At 42.1% G+C, this 24665-nt stretch overlaps 1 protein-coding gene across 4 annotated transcripts in view; it reads left to right on the top strand.

The window, feature by feature from the left end:
- The window catches only part of RTTN (rotatin), a 92662-nt gene that overhangs the window by 22495 nt on the left and 45502 nt on the right, over positions 1 to 24665 (top strand). For 3 of the 4 annotated variants that reach the window (XR_014566198.1, XM_083746834.1, XM_083746833.1), the window contains exons 16-30: positions 1509 to 1625; positions 2642 to 2778; positions 3627 to 3801; positions 5152 to 5251; positions 6565 to 6653; positions 8750 to 8867; positions 9977 to 10073; positions 11754 to 11822; positions 13009 to 13197; positions 14297 to 14536; positions 15423 to 15567; positions 16643 to 16797; positions 18176 to 18395; positions 21004 to 21132; positions 22366 to 22470. Coding sequence is in view for 3 of the 4 variants with exons in the window: in XM_083746834.1 (XP_083602960.1) it covers positions 1509 to 1625; positions 2642 to 2778; positions 3627 to 3801; positions 5152 to 5251; positions 6565 to 6653; positions 8750 to 8867; positions 9977 to 10073; positions 11754 to 11822; positions 13009 to 13197; positions 14297 to 14536; positions 15423 to 15567; positions 16643 to 16797; positions 18176 to 18395; positions 21004 to 21132; positions 22366 to 22470 (2085 nt within the window). In the remaining variant the exon portion in view is untranslated. The remainder of the gene's footprint in view (positions 1 to 1508; positions 1626 to 2641; positions 2779 to 3626; positions 3802 to 5151; positions 5252 to 6564; positions 6654 to 8749; positions 8868 to 9976; positions 10074 to 11753; positions 11823 to 13008; positions 13198 to 14296; positions 14537 to 15422; positions 15568 to 16642; positions 16798 to 18175; positions 18396 to 21003; positions 21133 to 22365; positions 22471 to 24665) is intronic. The other variant, XM_083746835.1, reaches the window with a different exon arrangement.

Genomic DNA, 24665 nt, shown 5'->3' with positions numbered 1-24665 from the left:
TAACAAAATTCTCCTCTTCTCCCATTCAAGGGACTTGGATTCTGGGAAATGGGGCCTTGCCAAGTGGCCCTTTTCTTCATAGTGTTAACTGTCCCTGCTGTTTTTCAGTGAAGCTAATATGAAGTTTCACTGAAGCTAATATGTAACCATGCTTTCTGAACTTGAAGACTCCTTATCTGGAGCTTATGCTTTATGTTGCATGTAAAAAACAACACACAACTGCTTCTAGCAGCACTATGTTGTTTCAGGCAGAGGAAATATTCTATTATGGCAGCTACTGTATACAGTGGTACCTTGCAAGACGAATGCCTCGTAAGCCGAAAACTCGCAAGACGAAAGAGTTTTTCATTTTTTGAGTTGCTTCGCAAGACGAATTTCCCTATGGGCTTGCTTTGCAAGACGAAAACGTCTTGTGAGTTTGTTTCCTTTTTCTTAAAACCGTTAATACCCAGGGAATCCGTGCTTTGCAAGACGAAAAAACTTGCAGAACGAATTAATTTCGTCTTGTGAGGTACCACTGTATAGAGAATAAGGTGGTGTGTTGATAGTAAGAGGAACAGTTGTGACAAGTTTGCAAGGCATTACTAGAATAAAATCTCTTATATCTTTGTTTTGACAGTGTATCTGCTAGTGTCTGTAAAGTGACAGTCTGTAAAGTGACACTGTCTGCTAGTGACAGTGTTCAGAGCACTGTCAGGTCATAGATAATTTTCAAAGGGTGGTATTAAAGTAAGTTTTACTTTGAGTAGACCCGTTAAAATAAATGAACATTAGTTACATTCATTAATTTCAATAGGTTAACTCTTGAGTAAAACTGACTTGAATACCATCCAGTATTTTCAACCTGAAAATGTGGACAAGATGCAGTCCATCCTATGTGGAAGTGGTCTAGGCACTCAGGTAGACTAGTGTGGGAAAGTACATTTGTTGTCATTCATCTGGGACCCAGCTATGTTATTCTATATCTTGAGTTGTGGAAGGAGACACAGTCAATCTCTACCATCATACTGTTGGGTTTCTGAGTCTTCAGGGAATGGTTCCATACCTTTTCAAGCTTGTTCTTCATTTTGAATGTGAGAAACGTTCAGATCAGAGATTTCTTACCAGAGATTCGGTACCAGGTTTGTTGACATGTACTCAAAGGATAGAACAAAGTTCAGGTATTGTGCTGAGATTTATCCCCCCATTGCAATCAGTCTGCTCTGTGGGAAGTAAGCAAAGCCAACCACCAGTTGTAAAACATGCCCTAAACCTTAAGGCAGGGAAGCTCTTTTTGCCATTTTTGGGTGGATGCTTTGCTACAAGGCAGCTGAGTCTTGCACTCTACTTGAAGGCTATTTGATAACAGTAGGCTCATGATAGTATTTCACCACAGTTGGATTTCAAACAAAGCAGAAAACTATTTGATGTTAAAGCTTCCAAGGCACAGCCTAATTTCCCTTTATGGCACCAACAAATTGGTTTGACCACTCTTTATTCTGCTACCTTGCCTTCTCTCATTAAAACAGGTGTGCTCAGCCGCCACTTTTATGCTGATGTATCTTCTTCAGGGCCGATTGATGATGGCAGCAGTGACCTGGAACAAGTTTATTGAGGCCCTCTATCCTGTTGTTCCAATTCTTCAGGTAATTTCGACTTCTCGGAGCACAGTTTATCTTGAACTAAGCTTAATTGCTTTGCCAATAGGAGCAGCAATGACATTACACAATAGGGAAAGATGGATATTTATAAACATGGCGGCCAGGCAAATAAGGAATGGAGGAGCAATCAATATACTTGTTCACTGGATATTCTGAGTGAATGCTGGACAACAATGTAGCATTAGGCTTATTTCGAAATGGGAAAGCTTAATTTCAAATGGATTATTCAGCATTTTTCTGAATAGTTCTTCAGAACCTTATTCTTCCTAACCATCTTAAATCCACATTGATCCTGACTCGGGGGACAAGTTATAGATTTCCTTGTATATCTTGAAGTTTCTTGGTAGCTCAATTTGTTGTAGAATCATTGCTCCTCCTATCTCATGAGATTAATCCCAGCCATTTTATGACCATGAGAATAGTAGTGCTGATCCGAAACACCAGAGGTCACGTTTAAGAAACATGTGAGCATACATGTTCACTCATTCATGAAATACAAATTGGGGTGAAAGGTTTACCACACAGCTTTGGTGTGTAGTGAAAATGCCAGAACAGTTTGGAACGTGTGTGTTTGTGATCTTTTGAAAATTGAAAATAAAATAAAATAAAGAAACTGCCAGAACAGTGAGGCAAATCAGGATTGATGGGGGGCAATGGAACCATATACCCTTTCATACTCCCCTCTGATGCAGCAGCCAATCAAGGGAACAGTGGTTGTGAACTGGTATGAAAAATGTACAAAGGCTTTTTTCCTTTTTCTTTTTAAATAACGAAACATTTCCAGTCTTCTGAAATTATAACTGAACCTCTCGAAAATTTGGTGGAGCACTTGTTCATATAGTGTTGATGGTGTTGAGCAACCACCCATCCAATGAATTTGGCCTACAAACTTGAAATTGCCCATTACTCAGGGTGAATTTACTGTTGCCAAGAAAATTATTACAATGCATGGCTTATTATTCTGTTAAATGGCCGATGTGAACTTTTAAATGCACACTTAGGGCTATGCAGACACAGAAGACGCTCTGGGTAGTTGCATCCTCTCACTGAGTGAAACAAATGCTGAAAAAGAAGGGATTCTCCCTAGAACTACAAGACTTAAAGCTGCCTTGCGTCTTCTGTTCTCAAAAAAACCATTGTGAGTATATCTGCAATTTTTTTGTGTGTGTATGAGGAAGACTGGCATTACATCTCTCATTATGACCTGCTTCTTGCAGAGAATTCTAGATGAACTAGATTGACTTTCAAGTGCAGGTGGTACTGGACACCCCAATAGCAATTTTTCTATGGAAATTTAATTTGGACTACTTTAAGCAAGGAAAGGGGAAAAAATGTAAGGGACAATGCTGCCACTCAATAATTTTTCTCAGAGAAAAGTAGCACCATCAAAATGCTCAGAATTAAATAAATTAGGCCTATCCGTAGATCTCCAGACACTTGATTGAAGAAGAAGAAGATGATTTTGGATTTGATATCCCACTTTATCTCAAAGCGGCTAACAATCTCCTTTCCCTTCCTCCCCCACAATAAACACTCTGTGAGGTGAGTGAGGCTGAGAGACTTCAGAGAAGTGTGACTAGCCCAAGGTCACCCAGCAGCTGCATGTGGAGGAGCGGGGAAGCGAACCCGGTCCACCGCTCTTAACCACTACACCACACTGAAGCGCAGGAGCAAATAAGTAGGGGGACATAGTTAGGTGCCACTGAAGTAGAGTGAGCAGCTGAAGAGACTCTTTGTTTAAATCTGGTTGGTTGGTTCTTTATATATTCAAACACTACTTCAGCCCAGTGTGGTATAAGATCTTGGGGAAGTTCAAGTAGCAGGTGTACTGAAAACATTGTATCCTATTTAGAAGGGGAGGGGGACTGTACACCAAGCATTTCTGCATATATGTGTCTACTTTAAAATTTCAGGGCATTGGGTATAAACTGAAGAGCAGGACATGTTTTCTAGGGAAAATTCGAAGCATACATTTTATTTCCTCAGAGTCCGTTCCACGGCGCTCAAACACTTGATGTTTCATCTTACGACTGAAGAAGAGGCAACCCTGAGGCACCCACTACCACAGAGTAGTGTCCTTTCAAGCATCCCTAACTTACTTATTGTGGAAAAGACTGTTGAACTCAAGCTGGGAGATTCAGCAAGAGAGTCAGTATTTAAGGTGAACAAAGGAGCCTTTTAACAGAGATTGCTAGCATTGAACTGGAGCTGTATCCCCCAATGCAAGAGGGTTCTAGTGTTGAAGATGCTGTTGAAAATATTCTGTGCCAGCGTTGAGGAGAAGCATGGGTTTCCTGGTAGTCACTGTGACCTGAGGGACGTGACTGATCCAGAGGAAAATGATAGATATGGAAAGGAGGGAAAGGAACAGGTTAGAGGAGAGAACAAGCTGTGGGGTGAAAGAATCTGCTGTCATGGGGTCCTACAGAGATCGAGCAGACTGAATGAAGCATGGAACGGCCTGAGTGAAGAAGAGATCCAGGGAGACTGTATAAGCAATTTAAAAAAATTGGGTTCCTGAGGCGGAAGGTCAGTCAACTGGCACTTGTTGAGGGATACTTCGGGTAATGCTAACCAATGAAATATGTTAGTCCATGTTTCTAATTTCAGTCTGTTTGGGTGGTCTTAAAGGTGAAGGTTCTGAGCCAAGTGGGGCAAAGTGTCCTTAGTCCAGATCGTATCTGGGAATCAGTGACAAGTTTCCTATGTACAAAGCAGGGGTAAAGGAGTTTCTTAAGGAATGTCCATAGTTATTGATAAGACAGTGTGAGTTGAGGCAAGAAAGAGGCTTTTGTTTTCACCATGGTTAATTAATGACCAAGTGTAGGATCAAGCTTGTCTTGGCAGCTGGCAAAGAGATCAGGTGCAGAATTAGGCACTGGTATCCACCTGGGATTCTTGTACTTTTTATATTACTGTACATTGTAACTAAATTTACTTCCAATGAGGCCCCAAGCACAGCAAAACGTACAACCACGTTGTACAATTTGCCATAGAGCAAAGCTAAAGAAGGAGTTTGTCGCATATGCAGAAACGAAACACCTTGGCATCAGTACTTTAAGAGCAGGTATGGACAACCTTTGTCCTTCCAGATGTTGCTGAGCAACAACTTCCATCAGCCCTGGCAAGCGTGGCCAATGTCCAGGGATGATGGGAGTTGTAATTCAGCAACATCTGGCATGCGAAACGTTCACCAGATTTTAGGGACTTTGTAAGACCTCTTGTCCTCAAATTGCTGTGCAGTCAGCCCCAACCAGTGTAGCCACTGATCAGGAACGATAGAAGTTGGAATCCAACAACGGGTTCCCTTGCCCTAGTATAAAATACACTAAATTGATACTGTGTTTGTGCCCAAATGATCCCCTCTAGCCACTTAACATTAGGCAGAATGAAACAACATCTGATCAAATAACCCTTATACAATTGAGCTGAAGGTGTCTCTGCCCCTGGTGGGATTACGAAGGCAAATATTTTTCCAGATAGATAATGGTATTTATCATTTTATTTTTAGGCTGAGACTGTTGAAAAGCTGTATGATATCTTTATCTCGGACACAACTGATCTAGTTTTGAGGAAGTCAGCAGCTGAGCAGCTAGCTGTAATTATGCAAGGTAAAGTGTTTTTCCTACATACTTTTACCAGCAGCAGTTCACAGAGTTACTTCCTCCTTGGGAGTAGTTTTGGCATAATGTTTTAGGATGGATACTCCATCTAACCCCTTTTGAGGTAATCTTTTGACTTGGATTGATTATTTCATGAATGATTTATTCTGACAATTGTAATAGGTATGCACCCCATTGACTGACATTATTATCACAATATTTTGATATTATTATCACAATAGCAAAAAGGATGTGGAGGGAACAAGAAAACAAGCGAATTCAGACACTACGGAAGCAATTGTAACTTAGGTTATGGAGGGGTGGAGCTGCAGACCCACTACCACATCCCAAACCCTGCCAGTTCACACTGATTAGGGCAGAGGATGTGTGGGGTGGTTTCCTGTAACTTTTTTTGCTAGGCAGCTCTGAGCTGATGTAACTGAGGGGCCCAAACTGCAATGGGCATAAAGGTGCCACATCCTTCCCTGAAACACCCTGTTTTCATACTTTCTGATTGTTACGCCTGGTGGGGCATTCAACAATGGTAGCTTTCTGCCCCTCTCGCCAAAGCTGAGATTTCCACTGTGGCCTTTCCTTCAACAAGTGGTATTTGTCTTACCTGAAAGAGTCTTATTAGAGAGGTAAAATGGCATCAGCATGGGACTGGGAGCTAGAGTGTAATTCTAAATCATTATAAAATTTACACACATTTTTGTGGCTCAGATAGAATACTCAGTTGCGGGAAGGGAGGGATAAGGAGCCAAGGTTGGTCCTAGCTGACCTGAAACATTGAACATGGTTTTGTTACAATTGAGTGTTCCCCTCACTGTGAGTAGCAACTAATGAAATGGGATACCTCTTATAATGATGATGCGATGTTGTACATTTTGCGTGGTCCAGAGCAGGGGCTTCCAACATGGCACCCACAGGTCCCCCCCCACCAAAATGAGACTGTTGTGGGCAGTAGACTAGGTTGCAGTGATGTCCTTGTTTGCAGTGGTTGTTTGGTGTTCACACAGTTTGCAAATGTGCTGCTGGATCCCCAAAAGTTGGCAACTGTGATGTAAACTAGAGGCAGGGAGTAATAGCAGTAGAGGCAAGGCTTCTGTTTTCAGTGGAATCATATGGTTATCATAACAGCCAATTCTAGCTTAATAACTGCAGGGAAGAGGCACGCTTTCAGGGTGTCCTGGGTTTTACTTTTTGAAATATGGAAACCCACAAGTGTCTTCAAAATACGGTGCTAAATTATTAGTACATGTGTATAATACATGTGCCCAGCATTTGAGGCCTGCTAATTTCTGTCTTACTCCCCTTTCTAGATTCTAAAATGCACAAAATCATCAAAAAGATGGGTATCATAGACAAAATACTTTCCTACTTTGCTGAATGTGTTGACCAGGATGGCAAGGTAAAACAGAATAACAACAGGATGTGACTTTTTTCATCCTCCTCTTTCCATCTCAAATTACTGTATGTTTGATAAAAAATATTTCATATAGGAATTAGATACTTTAAAAATTCAGTTGTAAAAATAGGCAATTGAACACCCAACTTTAGTATTTCCACTTGATGAGCAAAACTAATTGAGTTATTTGGGTCTTACCTTAACATAGTGATTAAGCACATGCAATTCAGTGGAAGATATCTTTTAACTTCCTGTTCTTTAAACCTGTTATCAGTCTGTATGTAACAACAAAAAATAACCAATGACCATAGTTCTGAATCTAGGGAAAGAGACTTGCAATTTAAGAATTCACAATAGTTTTATCAAATACAGTGGTACCTCGCAAGACGAATGCCTCGTAAGACGAAAAACTCGCAAGACGAAAGAGTTTTTCGTTTTTTGAGTTGCTTCGCAAGACGAATTTCCCTATGGGCTTGCTTCGCAAGACGAAAACATCTTGCAGGTTGATTTTCTTTTGATTTTCAATGCATTCCTATGGGAATCCGTGCTTCGCAAGACGAAAAATTCGCAAGACGAAAAAACTCGCAGAACGAATTAATTTCGTCTTGCGAGGTACCACTGTAACTTTCTAGGTTTCTGCCTTCAATATTCTTGGTGGGCATTTTTTTTTTTTATCTGATAAAAATACTATTTAGACTTTGATTAGGTATAGCAGGGAAAATAAGTATTTTGAAGAATATTCATTTTTGGCTTTGTCATATAGTAGAAGAAGAAACGGGACACAGGTGGCGCTGTGGGTTAAAGCCTCAGTGCCTAGGACTTGCCGATCGAAAGGTCGGCGGTTCGAATCCCTGCGGCGGGGTGCGCTCCCGCTGCTCGGTCCCAGCGCCTGCCAACCTAGCAGTTCGAAAGCACCTCCGGGTGCAAGTAGATAAATAGGGACCGCTTACCAGCGGGAAGGTAAACGGCGTTTCCGTGTGCGGCTCTGGCTCGCCAGATGCAGCTTTGTCACGCTGGCCACGTGACCCGGAAGTGTCTTCGGACAGCGCTGGCCCCTGGCCGCTTAAGTGAGATGGGCGCACAACCCCAGAGTCTGTCAAGACTGGCCCGTACGGGCAGGGGTATCTTTACCTTTACCTTTAGAAGAAGAAACACTATGTTTGTAATCCTTGGGTGCTAAACCATGTACAAAACAGCAAAAATACAATGAAATACTGCATAATACAATCCAGTTAAATGTAATCTAATAAAAAAACCAGACATAAACAGTCTGCAAAGTCTCAGTAACAGGTTTTGTTTTTCTGGTGTGGTCACTAGCCACAATGTGCTTTCCTCCCTCTGCATGTGAAAGGAGAACTTTTGAAGTTTTGTCTTGCAATTTTGAACAAACCATAGGTTCCCTTTTCCTCAAAATATGGGGAAGTATTTTGTGGTTTGCACGAGTCACAGATAGTTATCAGAACCAGGATATGAATGTGAACCGTGGTTTAGGATTATGGGTCAATTGCACCAGTGATATATGAGGCTTCTATTCATTCAGATTTGCAAACTTCCTTGTTTAGAGTGGAACAAGTGTAAAGGTATGAGTAGTCTTACTTCATCCTTGTAATAATTATCCCACCCAAGATGTTACTACTGAACCAGGTTATGTCTGCTTTCTGCCCTGTGACTGAGACACGTCCCAGTTGCAGACTCCCCACCACAGCAAGAAGAGACAATGCATTCTATATATGTCTTGAATCTCTTTCAAATTTCAATCTTTATTAGCCTTTGTGAGTGTCACAGAGAGAGGAAAATGCCCTAAGGATGAAAAAGATGAAAGACATGTTGTGAACTCGTTCCATTCCATTTATACCTTTACACCTGAATATTCAAGCATGAGTTTAAAAATGGCCATTGGTCCTCTGGGCCTGGGACAATGGACCTGTATATTAAAAGAAAAGTGAAAAATTAGGGCTTATTTAGGCTTTTTGAATTCTTTTGAATTCTTTTTAAGTTTCCAGGGAAGCAGAGAGGGTTGGGAATAAAGAGAGAAGGTATGCAAAGTGCCAGATGGCATAATGCATCGCTGTTAACGAAACGTTTTCTGGCTTTGGCAGGTTATGGGGTGTATGATGTTGCCATGTCTAACCCTGTTACGGAAACTTACATATGCAGATCCAGCTAAGCGGCTCTCCCTGGCCAACCAGCCATCTGTCTTGCTGGTGTTATTTAGAGGTAACTTTACAGAATTATAGCTAAAAACTGCGCATAGCCTTGTCGGTCCATTAGGGAGGAAAATGCAAAAGCCATAAGAGGGTAGGATTTTTACCAGAGTGTCGCCTTTTATTTATTCGGTTAGTGGCTTAAATATCCAACATCACATTGTTGCTTCAGATATTAAGGCTAGGATGTCCCCAAAAGGTAACTTTTAAACTAGTTTTTAATGAATTACATAGAATTGATTTATCATGTTACGTGGACCCGTTTCTTTATTTTAAAATCTGTTTCTGTTGTACAGCACAATCTTACACGTCAGAGATGGGGAACTTGTGAAACCTCCAGATGTTGGGCTACAGCCTCCATTAGCCGGTTGTCAGGGAACCGTAGCCCTCTAAGTGTTGGAACTATGGGTTCCCCGTTCCTGCTGCACATGTTTGTTTGGAAACAAATTATTCTGTTTTAAAGGGACTTGCTCCTTAGTCCTTAGGACTGCAGCCTCTGTTTCCTTCAAAGAATACTGTAATTTAAGTACCAGTTTCTCATATACATACTCATTGAATGGTTTTTGATTACTGGAATTCAACTCCATTGGTCTTGTAAATAAATTGCTGCCTCCTGATTTATTTGACCCCAGGACCACTGGCCACGATTACTAATGGTCTGGAATTCCAAAACTCTGTCAACAATTTTGAGCTGATTCACTGTGTTCTGAGGTTGCTGATTCACTGTTGTGAACCTCAGATTAAACATCTGAATAAGTAATCAGCCCTTGGAGAAATGCTATTTCTAAATGCTGTTTCGTTTTAGCATTTTCTTTCCAAAAACTTTAAAGATGTATTCATTACTTCGCCTGCAGCTATATATAATGAATTAATATTTCTAGTACTTTTCAGAGATGGATTACTTTTAAAAAGCAAATCCAAACTTGGCAGTTCTACTGTAATTAGTAGTTTTAAGGCTGCAATTCTTTGCATGCTTAACAGGGAGTAAATCTCATTGAACAATGGGACTTGCTTCTGAGTAGAGATGCATGGGATTGTGTCGTCAGCAGACTTGAATATTTGTATAACCCCGTGGTCATGCTGCTTGGAGAAATATTTTTAATTCTTTTTTTATGTTCTTAGTTTGCTTGTTATTCCAAGATTATGGTGCTGTCATGAGTGAAGCAGCAGCATTGCTTTGTCTACTGCTGTTTGATGAGGCATCAAGAAAAGAGATGTGGTAGGTGGATTTATAGTGACTGCTTTTATGCTCCTTTATTTTTCTACCAAGCAAAATACAGTGGTACCTCGGGTTACATACACTTCAAGTTACATATGCTTCAGGTTACAGACTCCGCTAACCCAGAAATAGTACCCCGGCTTAAGAACTTTGCTTCAGGATGAGAACAGAAATCGTGCTCTGGCGGCGCGGCGGCAGCAGGAGGCCCCATTAGCTAAAGTGGTGCTTCAGGTTAAGAACAGTTTCAGGTTAAGAATGGACCTCTGGAACGAATTAAGTACTTAACCCGAGGTACCACTGTATTTGTTCTCCCTGTTCCAGCAAAGTTAAATGTAAATTATAAGCAATAACTGAGCAATATTTGACCCGTTAGTCTAATTAGGCTCATCAAGTCATGAAGATTGGCCCACCGGGCCGTTTGGGGCAAACCACATCCAGTTTATTGCACCTTATGTTTGATACGATGCCAGGCGTGGTAGAAAGGTTGAAACTTCACACTGCAGCTCTAGAGAGTCCCCTGATACTCTGAAGAAGATCTTTGAGGAGCCTAGTGGCTATAAATCGAAGACTGCAGGGAGCCACATCTCTTTGCCCTTCTGTTGGTAGGGAAGTCCTATGAGTGGAACTCTTCTCACAGGATGCTCCCGCTGGTTGGAGCTTTGTTAGCATCTAAGCCCATTAATTTTGGAAGCCTAATGCCAAGAAGTTCTCTTAAGGTTTTAGTCCACGGCCCACTAAGTGTTTTGCCCAAATGAACTGAAGTTTTTGGCAGGCTTTAACCAAAATAGCCTTATAGGGTACTTACAGTAGTGAGATTTTTTTAAAAGGCCATTGTAATCAATTTCAGAATTAAAACACATGCCCAATGTTTTGATCCTACATTAGCAGTTAATGCATTAACAAAGCTTTTAGTAGCTTAATACATATTGGAGTTTGATCTCAAAGGTCAAATGCATTGTTAGGGATAATGTGTTGTGAAGTTTTACTGTTGGTGATACTGCACAAGCCCTTTTTGACTAATGTTTTGATTTATTAAACAATTAATGGTAAACAACTTTAGAGCCATCTAAACCAGGCATGGGCAACCTCAGCCCTCCAGATGTTTTGGGACCACAACTCCCATCATCCCTAGCTAACAGGACCAGTGGTCAGGGATGATGGGAGTTGTAGTCCCAAAACATCTGGAGGGCCGAGGTTGCCTATGCCTGATCTAAACTTTCCATTTTTTAAGAGTATCTTATGCTCTTTTTCAGTAAAATAAATTTGTTTTTCACTTATGCACACACACTCTTTCTCAAAAGGGGTTGGTATCTTTTGCTTGGTTTTCAAAAGTAAAATGTTTTAAAAGTGAATTGTTTTTTTTTTAAACTGCGCCCAGTGCTGCAGCTCTGCTGGTGCAATTGACTTCCATCTATGCAACAGAGCTTCCTCTCCTGTCCCCTCCAGCTCCCTGGGTGCCCTCCAAAACCAGTCCTGGAGAGTTGGGACAGTGGTAATGGGAGAACAGTGAAGCAGCTACAATTTTGGCAGTGTGGATCAGCACACTGTGAGTTTGTTCTAAACTAAGGCCCTTGTGTCATATCACAATGCATTTGTTTAAGTGACAGGGCAGTTAATTAATTGATTAACCCATGGAGTGCTTCTTTAATACAGCTATCGTCTTTGTTTTCTTTTTCATAGGGCTGATACTTTCCCCTGTGACTCTTACAGCATTCTTCCCTTTAGTTTGCCTGTTTCTGTTGTTAGACGGTAAGTCTCTCCTCTCTGCATCTTTAAGAAAGTTGTATCCCTGGTGTTGTGGAGTGCCTCACCAGGAAGTGCCATCAACAGACCACTTCCTAGGGAAGCCACTTCATATGCACATCATGAAAGGTGTGAATATTCTCATACTGAATCATTCTTCAGCTGATGGAATAAGTAGCAGCAAGGTCTTCGGAGTGTATCTTCAGGAATTGCAATATGCAATTTTTGTATTCTACTCTAAGTCGCTTCTAAGCTAGGGCCTAGCGAATGATATAGGATCATTTTAACACCACAGTGTTGTGGAAGCAAAGAAGATGTGGGCCCTTCAGTTCCTTGGATAGGAGACCACAGTAGATCGTGTGTAAGACTGGGATAACATTATAACAAGAAGAAACACCTAAAGTTTCTTTTAAGCCATATACATACAGTGGTGCCTTGCAAGACGAAATTAATTCGTTCCGCAAGTCTTTTCGTCTTGCGAGTTTTTCGTCTTGCGAAGCACGGTTTCCCATAGGAATGCATTGAAAATCAATCAATGCGTTCCTATGGAAACCGCCTTCAGACCAGGTCCAGGGACAGTCTGTCCCCCGACCTCTTCTGAAGGCCGGCGAGGGCCGAAAGTCTTTGCTTCCCCCCCCGCCTGCCTTCCCGGGACAGCGGAGACTTCTCCGCTGTCCCGGGCGATCTTAAAATGCTGGCGGGCGGCAGCGAAGCCTTTGCTGGCGGGTGGCAGCGAAGCCTTCGCTGCCGCCCGCCAGCATTTTAAAAACCCCGGGACAGCGGAGGAATTCTCCGCTGTCTGGGGCGATCTTAAAATGCTGGCGGGCGGCAGCGCTGCCGCCCGCCAGCATTTTAAAATCGCCCCGGGACAGCGGAGGAATTCTCCGCTGTCCCGGGGCGATTTAAAAGCCCCCGGGAAGGCAGGCAGGAGGGACAAAGACTTTTGCCCCCCGCCAGCCTTCAGAAGAGGTTCTTCTTGCGAAGCAAGCCCATAGGGAAATTTGTTTTGCGAAGCGCCTCCAAAACGGAAAACCCTTTCGTCTAGCGGGTTTTTTGTCTTGCGAGGCGTTCGTCTTGCGGGGCACCACTGTACAGATTAACAGTTATTGCCAGAAGATTAGCAGATTTATTAAGTTTTCAGATGATAAAGAACTATTTTAACTTTTGCCATACCCCCCTTCTCTCCTTAAAGGTATCATCTGCCTGTCAGAGTCAAAGCTCATCATGCTGTGAGCCCCAATTCAGTGGTGTTATCATTTCCTTGTGAACTCTGGGCCTCAAAACCGGTGTCAGACATGCTTAAAATGGCTTGGAACTTGTCTTGGTTCCATGGAGTGGATAATTTACTGAAACTCACTGATTATGAGACAGGAACCAAAGAGTAAGCTATTCACCTTCATTGAAAATTCCCTCTTGAATCCCCTCATGTGCTAGAATTTGGAGCAGGAAGACTATTTTGGGTGAAGGATTGGGTGACAACTGGAATTTGTCGGTGTCTCCTCCAGCACTGTACGGTCTTATCCTCTTTCCATTGACTGTAAATGTAAGGAGAGCAAAACTGGGTTAACTCTGGATGCTGCTTCTAGTTAGAATGTGTGATTAGTACAATGAGACTGTGGGAGTCTAAGTCAAAGTTGTGGGAAGCACATAAGTACTTAAGAAGAGCTCTGCTGGATCAGATTGTAGGCCCATGTAGCATTCTGTTCTCACAGTAGCCAATCAGTTGCCCCCGAGGAACCCCATGTGCATGACATTAGTGCAGTCGCTCTCAGTCAGCCATTAGCTCAACCAATCCTGTCTACCAGCCATCCCAACTGTCTAGCCTGCCTTTTGCATACTTTTTCCAAAGAGGGGAAATTAGTGGTAAAGTCTTCCTACAGCAGAGCCACTTGTGTTAAAAGTATGGATGGTCCCACAAATGTCGTAGGAATGTCCATTAAGGCTACGAAACGTAGAGATATAGTTCCCAAAGCTTTCCCATATCAGTTCCTTAAATACAAGACCTCTGCCATCCAAAGGTCTCTCTACTAACACCATCGCACAACGGGATAAGTTTGGGAAATGGAAGGAGAACACTAGAGAGGACATTGTTGGAGAAGTCACTAAGCCTGATTCCAAATCCAGTTTGATTCAGTCCTTGTAAATTAGACTTGAGATTCAGATAGAGGATGGGGGTGCTTGAGTGCTATAATTAATTATATATCCTGGGATCTCCCAAAGAAGATACTGAATACATCCGTGAAATACTTCTTTATTAATAATAGCTAATAAATGAAATGTATTTTCAGTGATAGATCTTGTATTTTGCAGACAGCCTCTTAAAACAAGACACATGCTGCCCAAGGTTTCATATCAAGAAAAAATAATTGGATCAAAGCCAATTTGATCAGAGAAGACAAAATGTTTGTTTTGCTTCATTCAGTAATCTCTTGTAAAAAAAGAAATCCTCAACAATCAGCTGATTTCCTTTTTCATTTCAGATTTCCAGACACATTAAAGCTCTCCTCGGAGGATATTATTACCCTGAAGATAACTCATGCAACCAGTGGGCTGCAAGATTGTCTTAATTCCATCATTCGAGCAGTGTCCCACAGGGAAGTTCGGGCCGCCATCACGAGAATGAATTTTTACATTCTGAATGACAGGCTGGCATTAATCTGCAGCAGTGGCCCTTATGGGGCCACTTTGAAGTGCTTGGCTTGGCAAACAGCATTAAGCAGGTCAGTGTGTAAGTGCAAGGTGCATAACTGTCTACAAAGCCGCCTGTCACAGTAGATTTGGCTTTGAAAGTTTCAAAGATATCCAGACTCTTTGGAGTCCTTCTAAGCATTTGGCACTGGAATAAATATTCTTTAAAGTGGTAAACCCATCTGTGTTTAGCAGCAAGCAGAGGGGGAGAGTGCTCAGATTCATAGCCTGACTAAGGATAGAATGGGACACATGCAACTGAGTCACGGTCCTCTTTCTCTGCCCATAATATCGACTATTAAAAAATAGTAATCAGCTGCCCCCACATCTGACGAATTTCCCCCAGCTAATGAATTCAGTTTCATTGGCTGCTTTCTCATCCCTGTACAGTACTAACCTAATCAGAGCCCCCAACCGATAATCGGAGCTCAGCTTGTATTAATGGCTTGGGCTGAGCAGTGAGTGGTTTGCCCCTTTTCTCCTTCCCCCTTCAAACTTGTGCCTCTCCTGCCAGTCTGTTGGACGCAAGTAGATCCTAGGGCAGTTAGGTGGTGGTTGTTGTTGGTGTCTCCAGGACTGTCTGTCAGTGCACATAGTGGTATCTCACAGAAGCAGTGGAATAGAGCATGAAATGAGAAAGACAAAGGGGTGGATGGTCTGCTTTCTCCTCTGCTAAAATCACACATGGATGGCATGAAATTTCGAAACTGCAGCTCATGATGCGTCAAAATGATTTTGAACATTTGCATGCCGGCACTTCGTACTGAGCATTTTCACTTGCCATCTGTATGTTACTGCTAGCTTTCTTCACATATCTGAACATATCTTTTTAATTCAAGACTGAAAGATGGAATGGGGAATATCAGTCAAAGCTTATGATACACCTGTGATAATGCTAAATTCTTGCTTATGCTGAAGGTTTCTTCAGGTGCTTCCAGCTTCTTCAGAGGATGAGAAACTCTTGATTGACATTGTATGTTTCCTAAACAAGTTTCTTAAGGAACAGAAGATTATGTCAGATGTAGAACATCTAAAATGGATCATGGATGTAATCCTAAAGCATGTAAGACCCTGACTAACAACTGATTTTTTAATTGGGGAGCAGGCAGAACAATCCAACCCTCCTAATCTACTACACTGGAGGGAGTTCATATACTTCTGAAACAAGGCATGCCATCAAGGACAATGGAGCTCACCTAGCTAACAATCTGTTGGATCCTCAGCTGGTCCAGCTACCAGCATATTTCCAGACTTCAATGGCACAGTTTAATTTTCTAACCAGTTACAAATGGTGACCAGTGCAGTGCTAGAGGCAAACATTCTCAGGTTTGAAAGGTGCCTTGGCTCCAGATGAGGCTGGAAAAGATCAGGTAACAGTGGTGTGAAACGCCTCTGTGGGACGCCTTGAGAATTTGCCTGCACTTGGCTGGAGGGACCAATAAGGCAACTTCTTTCATTCATCTGGTTCAAACAGCAGGAAAGAGAGAAGCTCAGTAGCAGGTGACGTACCTTTGCTCACCTGGCTTCCCTTTGCTGAGTGTCTCTGCTGGTAAGCAATAGAGGAACTGGTGGGGAGCTTGGATGTTGCAGGTACAGCAGCAAAGCCATTCTGTTGCTCAGGCTGCACAATCGTATTCTACAAAACAGTCCCAACACAGATACAAATTAGGGGACAAGAGTGCATATGCCCAGCAACAAAATGTTGCAGTTTTAAGTTCTGGGGAAATATGATATGTGCACTATAGAATTGACAAGATACTTGAGCATTTTGCAGTGAATGAGTAACAGATAAGTTTTTATTTCATAAAAAGATCTCCCCCCCCCCCAACAAAATAAGATACCTGTTGTGTCAGAAAAGTGAAATCCATAGAAGCTGTTCCAGGTGATAAGCCACTCTAATCCTCTCTGTCTGTGCCAGGAGTCTTGCCACCATCTAGTAATTTAAATTTATGCCTTACTGGAAATGGAACAACTTTAATTATTCCTCAGTTTGTTTTGGACAGTTCATTATCACTATTTTCTTCAGGTAAAACATAGGTTGAAATGCTCCTCTGTATGACAGTCCGATTCCCCAGCTCTGGTGGAGAATAAATAATGAAATACCTGCTCTGATAACATTTCACTGATCTTCTCTGCAGAATCCAAAGTCTCTACTCGATCTTGTAGTGCAGCCAGAATCCCAGCAACAAGATGAAATGGATGACCTAAAGACTGCTGTCAGGCAACAACTGCAGAAAGAATTGATTGCTTTCTTGAATACACTTCTGCTCAGCTTCATGTCCGCTACTGACAGGTACAGCATAAAAGAGTTATCCATAAGACATTTTATTCTTAAAAATATTGTTGCTGTATAGCATGGAGAGGTAGTTTAATATATCAGGTGTTGGTCATGCTGCATGGAATGTGATCCCCCCCCCCACATTTGGTTTCTTTTCCCAAAATTCTGTTAGCGCCAGCTTTCATTTTTACTGGAAAGTTACATGTTTGTGAAGAAGAGTATTTGACATTCATGCAGGATCCACCTTGACCTGTTGAGATGCTTGGGATGTGGGGGGCAGAAGAGACCCCAAAGCATTTTATGAAATGTGCAGTCACTTCACATGGCCAGCTGAGCCTAAGTACTGACCTGCATGAACTGGGAGTGACCCCTAAAACACATCCAAGACATTTCTGCTGCTGCTGCTGCCTGCCTGATTTCTACTTTGGATTTACTTTATTCTGGTCCTCCATCAAGGTCCATTAGACTGGCAGGTATCATTTCAGTGGTGACCCCACTTGAAGCAGCCCTGATTTTTTTTCTTTCTGTTCAGCTTTGTGTTGTGCAGACTTTTAATGTATGCTGGTTGTTTGCTACTGCTGCTTTTTTATTATTTCTGTTCTGTTTTAATTCTTTGTAAGCCATATTTTGAGGGTTTCTCAGACAGAAGAGCAAGGTATATCTTTGTTACATAAATAAGTTTTGTCAGCTGTTTCTGATCTTTCCATTGAGGAACCCTGGGGCTCTCTGGAACGCAGGTTGAAAACTGTTGGCCTGTACTGGTGATTTAGGGGCCAGAGCTTTGATGAAATTAAGAAAGACTTTTTGAACTTGGCCAATATGTTTGCAGTCAACTGCACGCCTTAAGGCTCACAGGCAGGATGATGTCCTGACGAAACTGAAGATTGGACAGTAAGGTGCCTGCTCATGACTATTAGAAGGAAGAGCGCACCAATGTGTTGGCTTGTAATATTCTTGTAGCACTTAAGCACCTTCTGCTTGAATGCAAGCTACAGAACTCTTGTTTTGTGGCAGATAGGTTAATCTGTCTGCTTTTTCTCCTCTTCTCCCACTGTTTGCAAGGGCGAGTTATTATTTCTGAATCAGTACATACATTACTTAATGCCAAGGCTGAAGCTCTGGAGATTCTGCAACCATGTAGCATTTTCTCAGTTATAGTGAGGTCCCTGTTATATCCAGCAACATAAAATGCCACAATATGGTGAGGCTTCCATATTCTGCCATCATTCTTATCTACCTCCTTTGCATGCCCCCTTTTTTCTTCTAGTACATTAGTGTATCTGAACTTAAATTATATGAACTATAGATTTAAACAGTCACTGTTGCTATCCAGTGAGTAAACTAATTAATTAATATATAATGCTAGAACCTTGAATCTTACATTTCATTACAGGAAAGACCTAGAGCTTACTGGCTATTTCCGAACAGAACTCGCTCTTAAACTTCTGCAGTATTTACGAGTAACAGATGCCCCCCATTTCTATGGATTACCTTCTCTGGAAAGAACATTAAGAGGCATGGTTCATGTCACTGCACTCCCAGGCTGGAGTTCGTACTCTGTTACAATGGAGCCATTTGCCATTTGTAAGAAATACTTAGCAGGGCTTCTTGAGGTTAGTGAATTATGAATACAGATCTCAATGCGACCGGTAAGCAGAATGCAGTGGGTTGGATCCATAATGCCCTTTCCACAAATGGAAGGGCTGCTTCTGTTTGTGGTAGCAAGTAAGATCCAGTAGATGCTCCCACTCAAGGAAAAAGAGGAGGTGGTTTTTCTAGCCACTTCCTACGCCATTCTGATGCATCCTCCAGTCCTTCAGAGCAGCTTTTCTGGAAGCTCAAGAGAAAGGATTGATTTTATCACCAACACCCCCCTCCTCAACGCATGTTCAGTGGGTTTACGCTGTAAGCAGAGTTTTGCTCACAGGGAGTATGGATCCAAGCCTATGCATTAAACGTCTATTTTTATTTTTTTTACTAATGGATATGGAACTTCTAAAAATACTGTTATATAATCATGGCTTATAATGATTACACAGGAGGTGCTGCTTTGTTCCTTTGGAAGCAATAAATCCCTGGCACAGGATCATGGGTTATTTTCCTCCCCATGAAACTTCCCACACTGTAAAGCTGTTGGGAAAGTATGTGTTTATTCAAAAAGGCATCAGTGCAGCAAGTATTGCAAGATAAGATGTAGAACTTGAGGAAGTGGGGCTAGAGAGAAAAACCACAGGATGGACTGTGAACTCTTGGCAGGAAAGATACCAACAGGCAAGGAAGTTTTGCAAGCTAGAAGAACTACAATTGCCATCACCCACCTGCTCACCCACAAACAGCACTGATGGGACAACTTTTGAATGAACTCGTATATATTGACATTTGTTGTTTAGTCATTTAGTTGTGTCTGACTCTTCGTGACCCCATGGACCAGAGCACGCCAGGCACTCCTGTCTTCCACTGCCTGGTCAAACTCATGCTGGTGGCTTCGAGAACATTGTCCAACCATCTCATCCTCTGTCCTCCCCTTCTCCTTGTGCCCTCCATCTTTCCCAACATCAGGGTCTTTTCCAAGGAGTCTTCTCTTCTCATGAGGTGGCCAAAGTATTGGAGCCTCAGCTTCAGGATCTGTCATTCCAGTGAGCACTCAGGGCTGATTTCCTTCAGAATGGAGAGGTTCTTCTTGCAGTCAGCAAAGAATATTTCATTTCATTATACAATAAAGCTGTTAGGCTGCATTTGAAAGACATTAGATAAACCCATGGATAAGAAGCAATAAAAGCTGGTTGTAGCTTCCTTTTGATGTCTTTTTTCCACAGCAGTTCTTCTGGCATTTAAAGCTAGGCAGAAGTTTGTAAGTAATGCAGTAGAATAAAGCATGTGGGCTTCCTTAATCTTTTAGGTCTCCAAACTCTTTTGGAGGTTTTCATTATGAAGCAAGAGTTTCTTTAGGGCAGAAATATAGCCATTACTGTCATTATGTAACAAACATGTTAATGTTTTTTGATAATGTGTTGTGGTGAAATGGGGAAGAAGTGGGAGTTTAAATCTGATTTTGGATTCTATGTCACTTAGATGTATAAATATTATTTAATCGACTTCTGCTTTTCTTTCTAAATTCAGCTCTTAAAATGTCATTGTTGGCTAATAACAGGGCTGTTTCTAGAAAGGGCTGGCCTTTTACGTAATTGTTAGCACCGAACGGAGTGCAGATGTGGAAGTCCTGCTGATGGCTGATTACATAAATTAAAAATGGGATGGGATGCCGTGATGCATTTCTAATTGGTGACTAAATCAGATGAGATCTCAATGTAGAGTGGCTTCTGAAATTGGAGCCATTTAATTGAGGGGGTTTTTTTGGTCTGCTTTGTATTTCTTTCAAAGAAAGCTAGTAGCTCTTACACAGCTTCCCATCTGAAATGGTCACTGAACAGATGGTGACTGCTTCTGCTTTTGTACTACAGGCTTTTAACCTCTTTAAAAGCAAATTTGTGTGTTTACTCTGCATATCCCCAAAATGACAAAATTAATGAGCGTCTCTGTATTATATTTGTACAATCCACAAATAGTCTAAAAATTATTGAAACCCTAAATTACTTAGATCAATGTGTGTGATGCCGAGCTAGAAATGAAACAACAGGATTTTGTCATGAAAATAACCTTCTAGTCTCTTGCCAAAGTATCTAGCCAAGAAGCAATATCAAACTTCTCATAAGAAATATAGATTTGAAGTGCAGTAGTCCTACACTAAATGTATGTAGTTCACTCTTCCCGTAACTAGCAACAGAATTGTAGTCTTTATCTTGCCAGAACCTTACATACTGCTTCATTATGTGTGTGTGCCCGAGACAGCCATAGATATCGTAATATTATCTGACTTAGGTAATAGATTTCCCCACCCCCTGCATATGCTGACCTTACTTGTTACAGTTTTGCTTCTTTTGTAGAGACTTGTTGAATGTAATAGTAAGATGGGGAAATTACCGATCCAGAAGAAAGAGATAGATGACATAAGGTGTGAACGAGAGTTGCTTGACACAGGAACAGGATTTAGAAATGTCTGCTTATAAAACTGCTCTTGAAACCGGCATGGGAAAGTGTCTATTTAGTGAAGCTAAAAACCTGTTGTCTTTGTGGGTGCCATTGACTCACATCTGCAATTCGGCTTACATACATCAGAATGTAGTTTGCGGTTAAGCTGCCGTTCTATGTTTTTCTTTCCAGGTCATCTCATCTTTTTATGTCGAATGGGGAGGAAATGCCATGTCTTTCATGGGGAAAGGTGTCACAAAGAGCGCCATCCTTTGTTTGCTTCACTTGTCCCATGAAATGATGTCTCAGGCTCCAAATGCGGTAAGAGGAATAACAGCGACCCTTGTCTCTTAGCTTAAGCTACTCGGATAACGTGCAGTTACTGACAGTTCTAATTAGCTGTCAACTCTGTGCACCACCAGTACTCCGTGATAGCGGATTTGCATTTCAATGGGTGCATTTGTTATTGGGGTCCTTGGTAAACAATTGTAAGTCTGCGTGTTAACACGAGCACCGTGATCAACCTTTGCTTCTTCAAGCTGTACACAAGTGCGTTCATGGAACAAAAAACCATCCTTAGTTTCCAGACAGGAATGTGTTGCTGCAGTAGCATCCAAGTGATGCCATAACGGTTGTAGGGAGGAGAGAATCAGTGTGTTAAAAATGTTTTTCAGAAGAGGTTTTGATTATATACTTGGTGATATTAATATTCATTTATAGAATGTGGGGCACAACTTGTTTAATATATGTAGTTTATGTGTTCTTTGCCCTATGCTAAAATCCACTGGAGTGGAAGTAGGAAAGGGTAAACCTTGGAAACTAGTACAGGGTTTCCCAAACTTGGGTCTCCAGCTGTTTTTGGACTACAACTCCCATCATCCCTAGCTGGCAGGACCAGTGGTCAGGAATGAAGGGAAATGTAGTCCAGAAACAGCTGTAAACCCAGGTTTGGGAAACCCTGGTGTTTCCCAACCCCTACATGGCCTGGTAGGGGTCTAGCTCCTCAACCCCCCAAGAAATAAATATTGAGATCCCAATTAAGACTTGGAATAAATAACATGAAAATTGTTTCCCCCTGCAATGTCACTTCTATATTGGAGGAAGTTAGGCTAGAGGAGCTGAGCATTTCAGCTCCTTGCAATTTTCTACTCTTCCCTTGGCATGAAATTGTCTTTCCAGTCTAGTCTGTTCAGCAGTGACTTGCAGCCAGAGCAGCTCAAATGACTCTCGGCATTCATGTGGCTCAGACAGGTTTAAACTTTGAATAGGTAGTCGTATGTCAAATGAAAATTCTGCATTGTAACCAACAAGTTGCAATTGAGGACTATTTATTTAATTTCCTTCCAAGATATCATTACCAGATTACACATGGCCTTACTGTGCCTTATGGTGCCCTTACCATTGGGATACAGTCTCTTGTATTTGCTCCTTATTGTAGGTAGTACCTTAAAAGTGTACACTAATGCACAATTTTAAATGCTGGAATAAATAATGACTAGATTGTGTTATACGAAGGCTATCTTAAGGTTAAGGATTCATCTGTTTATCTTTTAGGACTGGATACCTCTCTGGTTCTTGCCATATAACAGCGAAGAACAAGTTGTTTCTCGGCAAGGCTTGGCTTGGCTGATTCCATTATGGGTAGACAGAGATCCAGAGGTCAGTAAAGCCCTCACTGTTGGAATTGTTGCTTCATCATCAAATATGATGATGTTGTCCAATCCTCACAAGGTCAGTTCCGCATTTTTCATGGCAAGTGCACCGTTGCTGCCTGGCAAGTTTGAGCAGCCAACTTTCCTCCCAACCTTGGAGGTGTGGAGGCAGATGAAGATTGTCCCAGCAGTTCTGTGGTGATTTAGTGGATGCTCAGTACAGAGTGAAATGCTCTGCCCTCTGGAATCATTAGAGCCCTGGCAGGGAAGGTGTATTGCGCTGTGCTAAAATTGGGAGAAAATTCCACGCATTGCTTCCACTGGAGTACAAGGAGTGTTGCACCCATCCTGCTTTGTCTCATGTCCAACTCTCCTCCTGTATAGCAGGGGGTAGGGAAACTGATTTCCGTCAAGGACGACATTCAAACCATTTAATTTCGCCCCACTATCCTTCTCTCGGGGGACGCAGGTGGCGCTGTGGGTTAAAGCCTCAGCGCCTAGGACTTGCCGATCGAAAGGTCGGCGGTTCGAATCCCTGCGGCGGGGTGCGCTCCCGCTGCTCGGTCCCAGCGTCTGCCAACCTAGCAGTTCAAAAGCACCTCCGGGTGCAAGTAGATAAATAGGGACCGCTTACCAGCGGGAAGGTAAACGGCGTTTCCGTGTGCGGCTCTGGCTCGCCAGAGCAGCGATGTCACGCTGGCCACGTGACCCGGAAGTGTCTCCGGACAGCGCTGGCCCCTGGCCTATAGAGTGAGATGGGCGCACAACCCCAGAGTCTGTCAAGACTGGCCCGTACGGGCAGGGGTACCTTTACCTTTACCTATCCTTCTCTCCCTCTGGATTCCTCCCACCTGAAGGTTGGGGTGACTGTTTGGGGACTGGAATTACTTTGTGGTTTCAACGTGAACTGTTATAGTAGGAAGCTGACACCAAGGAGCTTCACAACCAGTTGTACACTCACCTGTACTACAGCAGGTCTCCCAAGTCCCACTTGTAGAGATGCCCAAAGGACTTGACTGAATAATTGCAACATGTTGACAAGCTGTATTATGGCATCTGTCAATATTAATGAACACTGTATGCAAAATTGTTAATTGTACATAGCTAATAGTTAACTCATATAAGCTTTCTTTTGTCCTCTGGCACCTGTAGTATTTTTGATGCGGCTTTTGGCGCTTAACAAATTGCTCAACCCTGGAGGATAACAACAATGGCTAATGAAGGCTAAAGGCTGTACATTTTGCTTCTTGAAACATTTGTCCCCTGGGTAAATTGAACATGGGAGAAAGGGGAGATGACAGCAGAGGAAAATATCAATTTTTCATAGCAATATATGCTTTTTTTTCAAGAGACAAGAAAAGTGGGGAGGGCAGAGGTGAAATAATTTCTTCCGTTCCAACAGTACCTTAGCTACTTATAAACTAAGTTGGCATTCAAGAGAATAGCTGCTGTTAACAGCTTCTTTTGCCTTTCAGTGCAAGGATCAATATGAGAAACATGAACTGCAGAACAAAAGCCTCTTTCACCTTTTCTGCTATAATACATTGCCTATTTCTGCCAAAAGGAATTTTGCATATTTTGCTGCAGGATAAGCCAGCCACCTCTCGCAGATGGCAGTGTCATTGTTCACCTTAAGGGGCTCCTCATCCATTCTTCCTAAGCATAGTAATCTCCTGTTTGTGGGAAGACAAACCAGGCATTCCATTTTCTTACACATAGCAATGCATCCACAGTTGTTCAGTTTTTCTACCCCCCTCAAAAAAAACCAAAAAAACCCCTCTCAAATTCTATTGAAATGATGATGATGATGATGATGATAATAATAATAATAATAATAATAATAATAATAATAATAATAATAATAATAATAATAATTTTATTATTTCTACCCCGCCCACTCTGGGTGGCTTCCAACCGAATATTAAAAACAATAAAGCGTCAAACTTTAAAAACTTCCCTACACAGGGCCACCTTCAGTTGTCTTTTAAAAGTGAAATAGTTGTTTATTGCCTTGACATCTGCTGGGAGGGCGTTCCACAGGGCGGGTGCCACTACCGAGAAGGCCCTCTGCCTGGTTCCCTGTAACCTCACTTCTCGCAGTGAGGGAACCTCCAGAAGGCCCTTGGCACTGGACCTGGATCTGGGCTGAATGATGGGGGTGGAGACACCCATCTGGTAAAACATCTGAGAGCTTTGTTTTGA

Source organism: Podarcis gaigeae (assembly GCF_964106915.1).
Source record: "Podarcis gaigeae genome assembly, chromosome: 7".
Classification (NCBI taxonomy): domain Eukaryota; kingdom Metazoa; phylum Chordata; class Lepidosauria; order Squamata; family Lacertidae; genus Podarcis; species Podarcis gaigeae.
The sequence above is the reverse complement of the archived record's forward strand: the minus strand, read 5'-3'. Positions and strand labels throughout refer to the sequence as shown.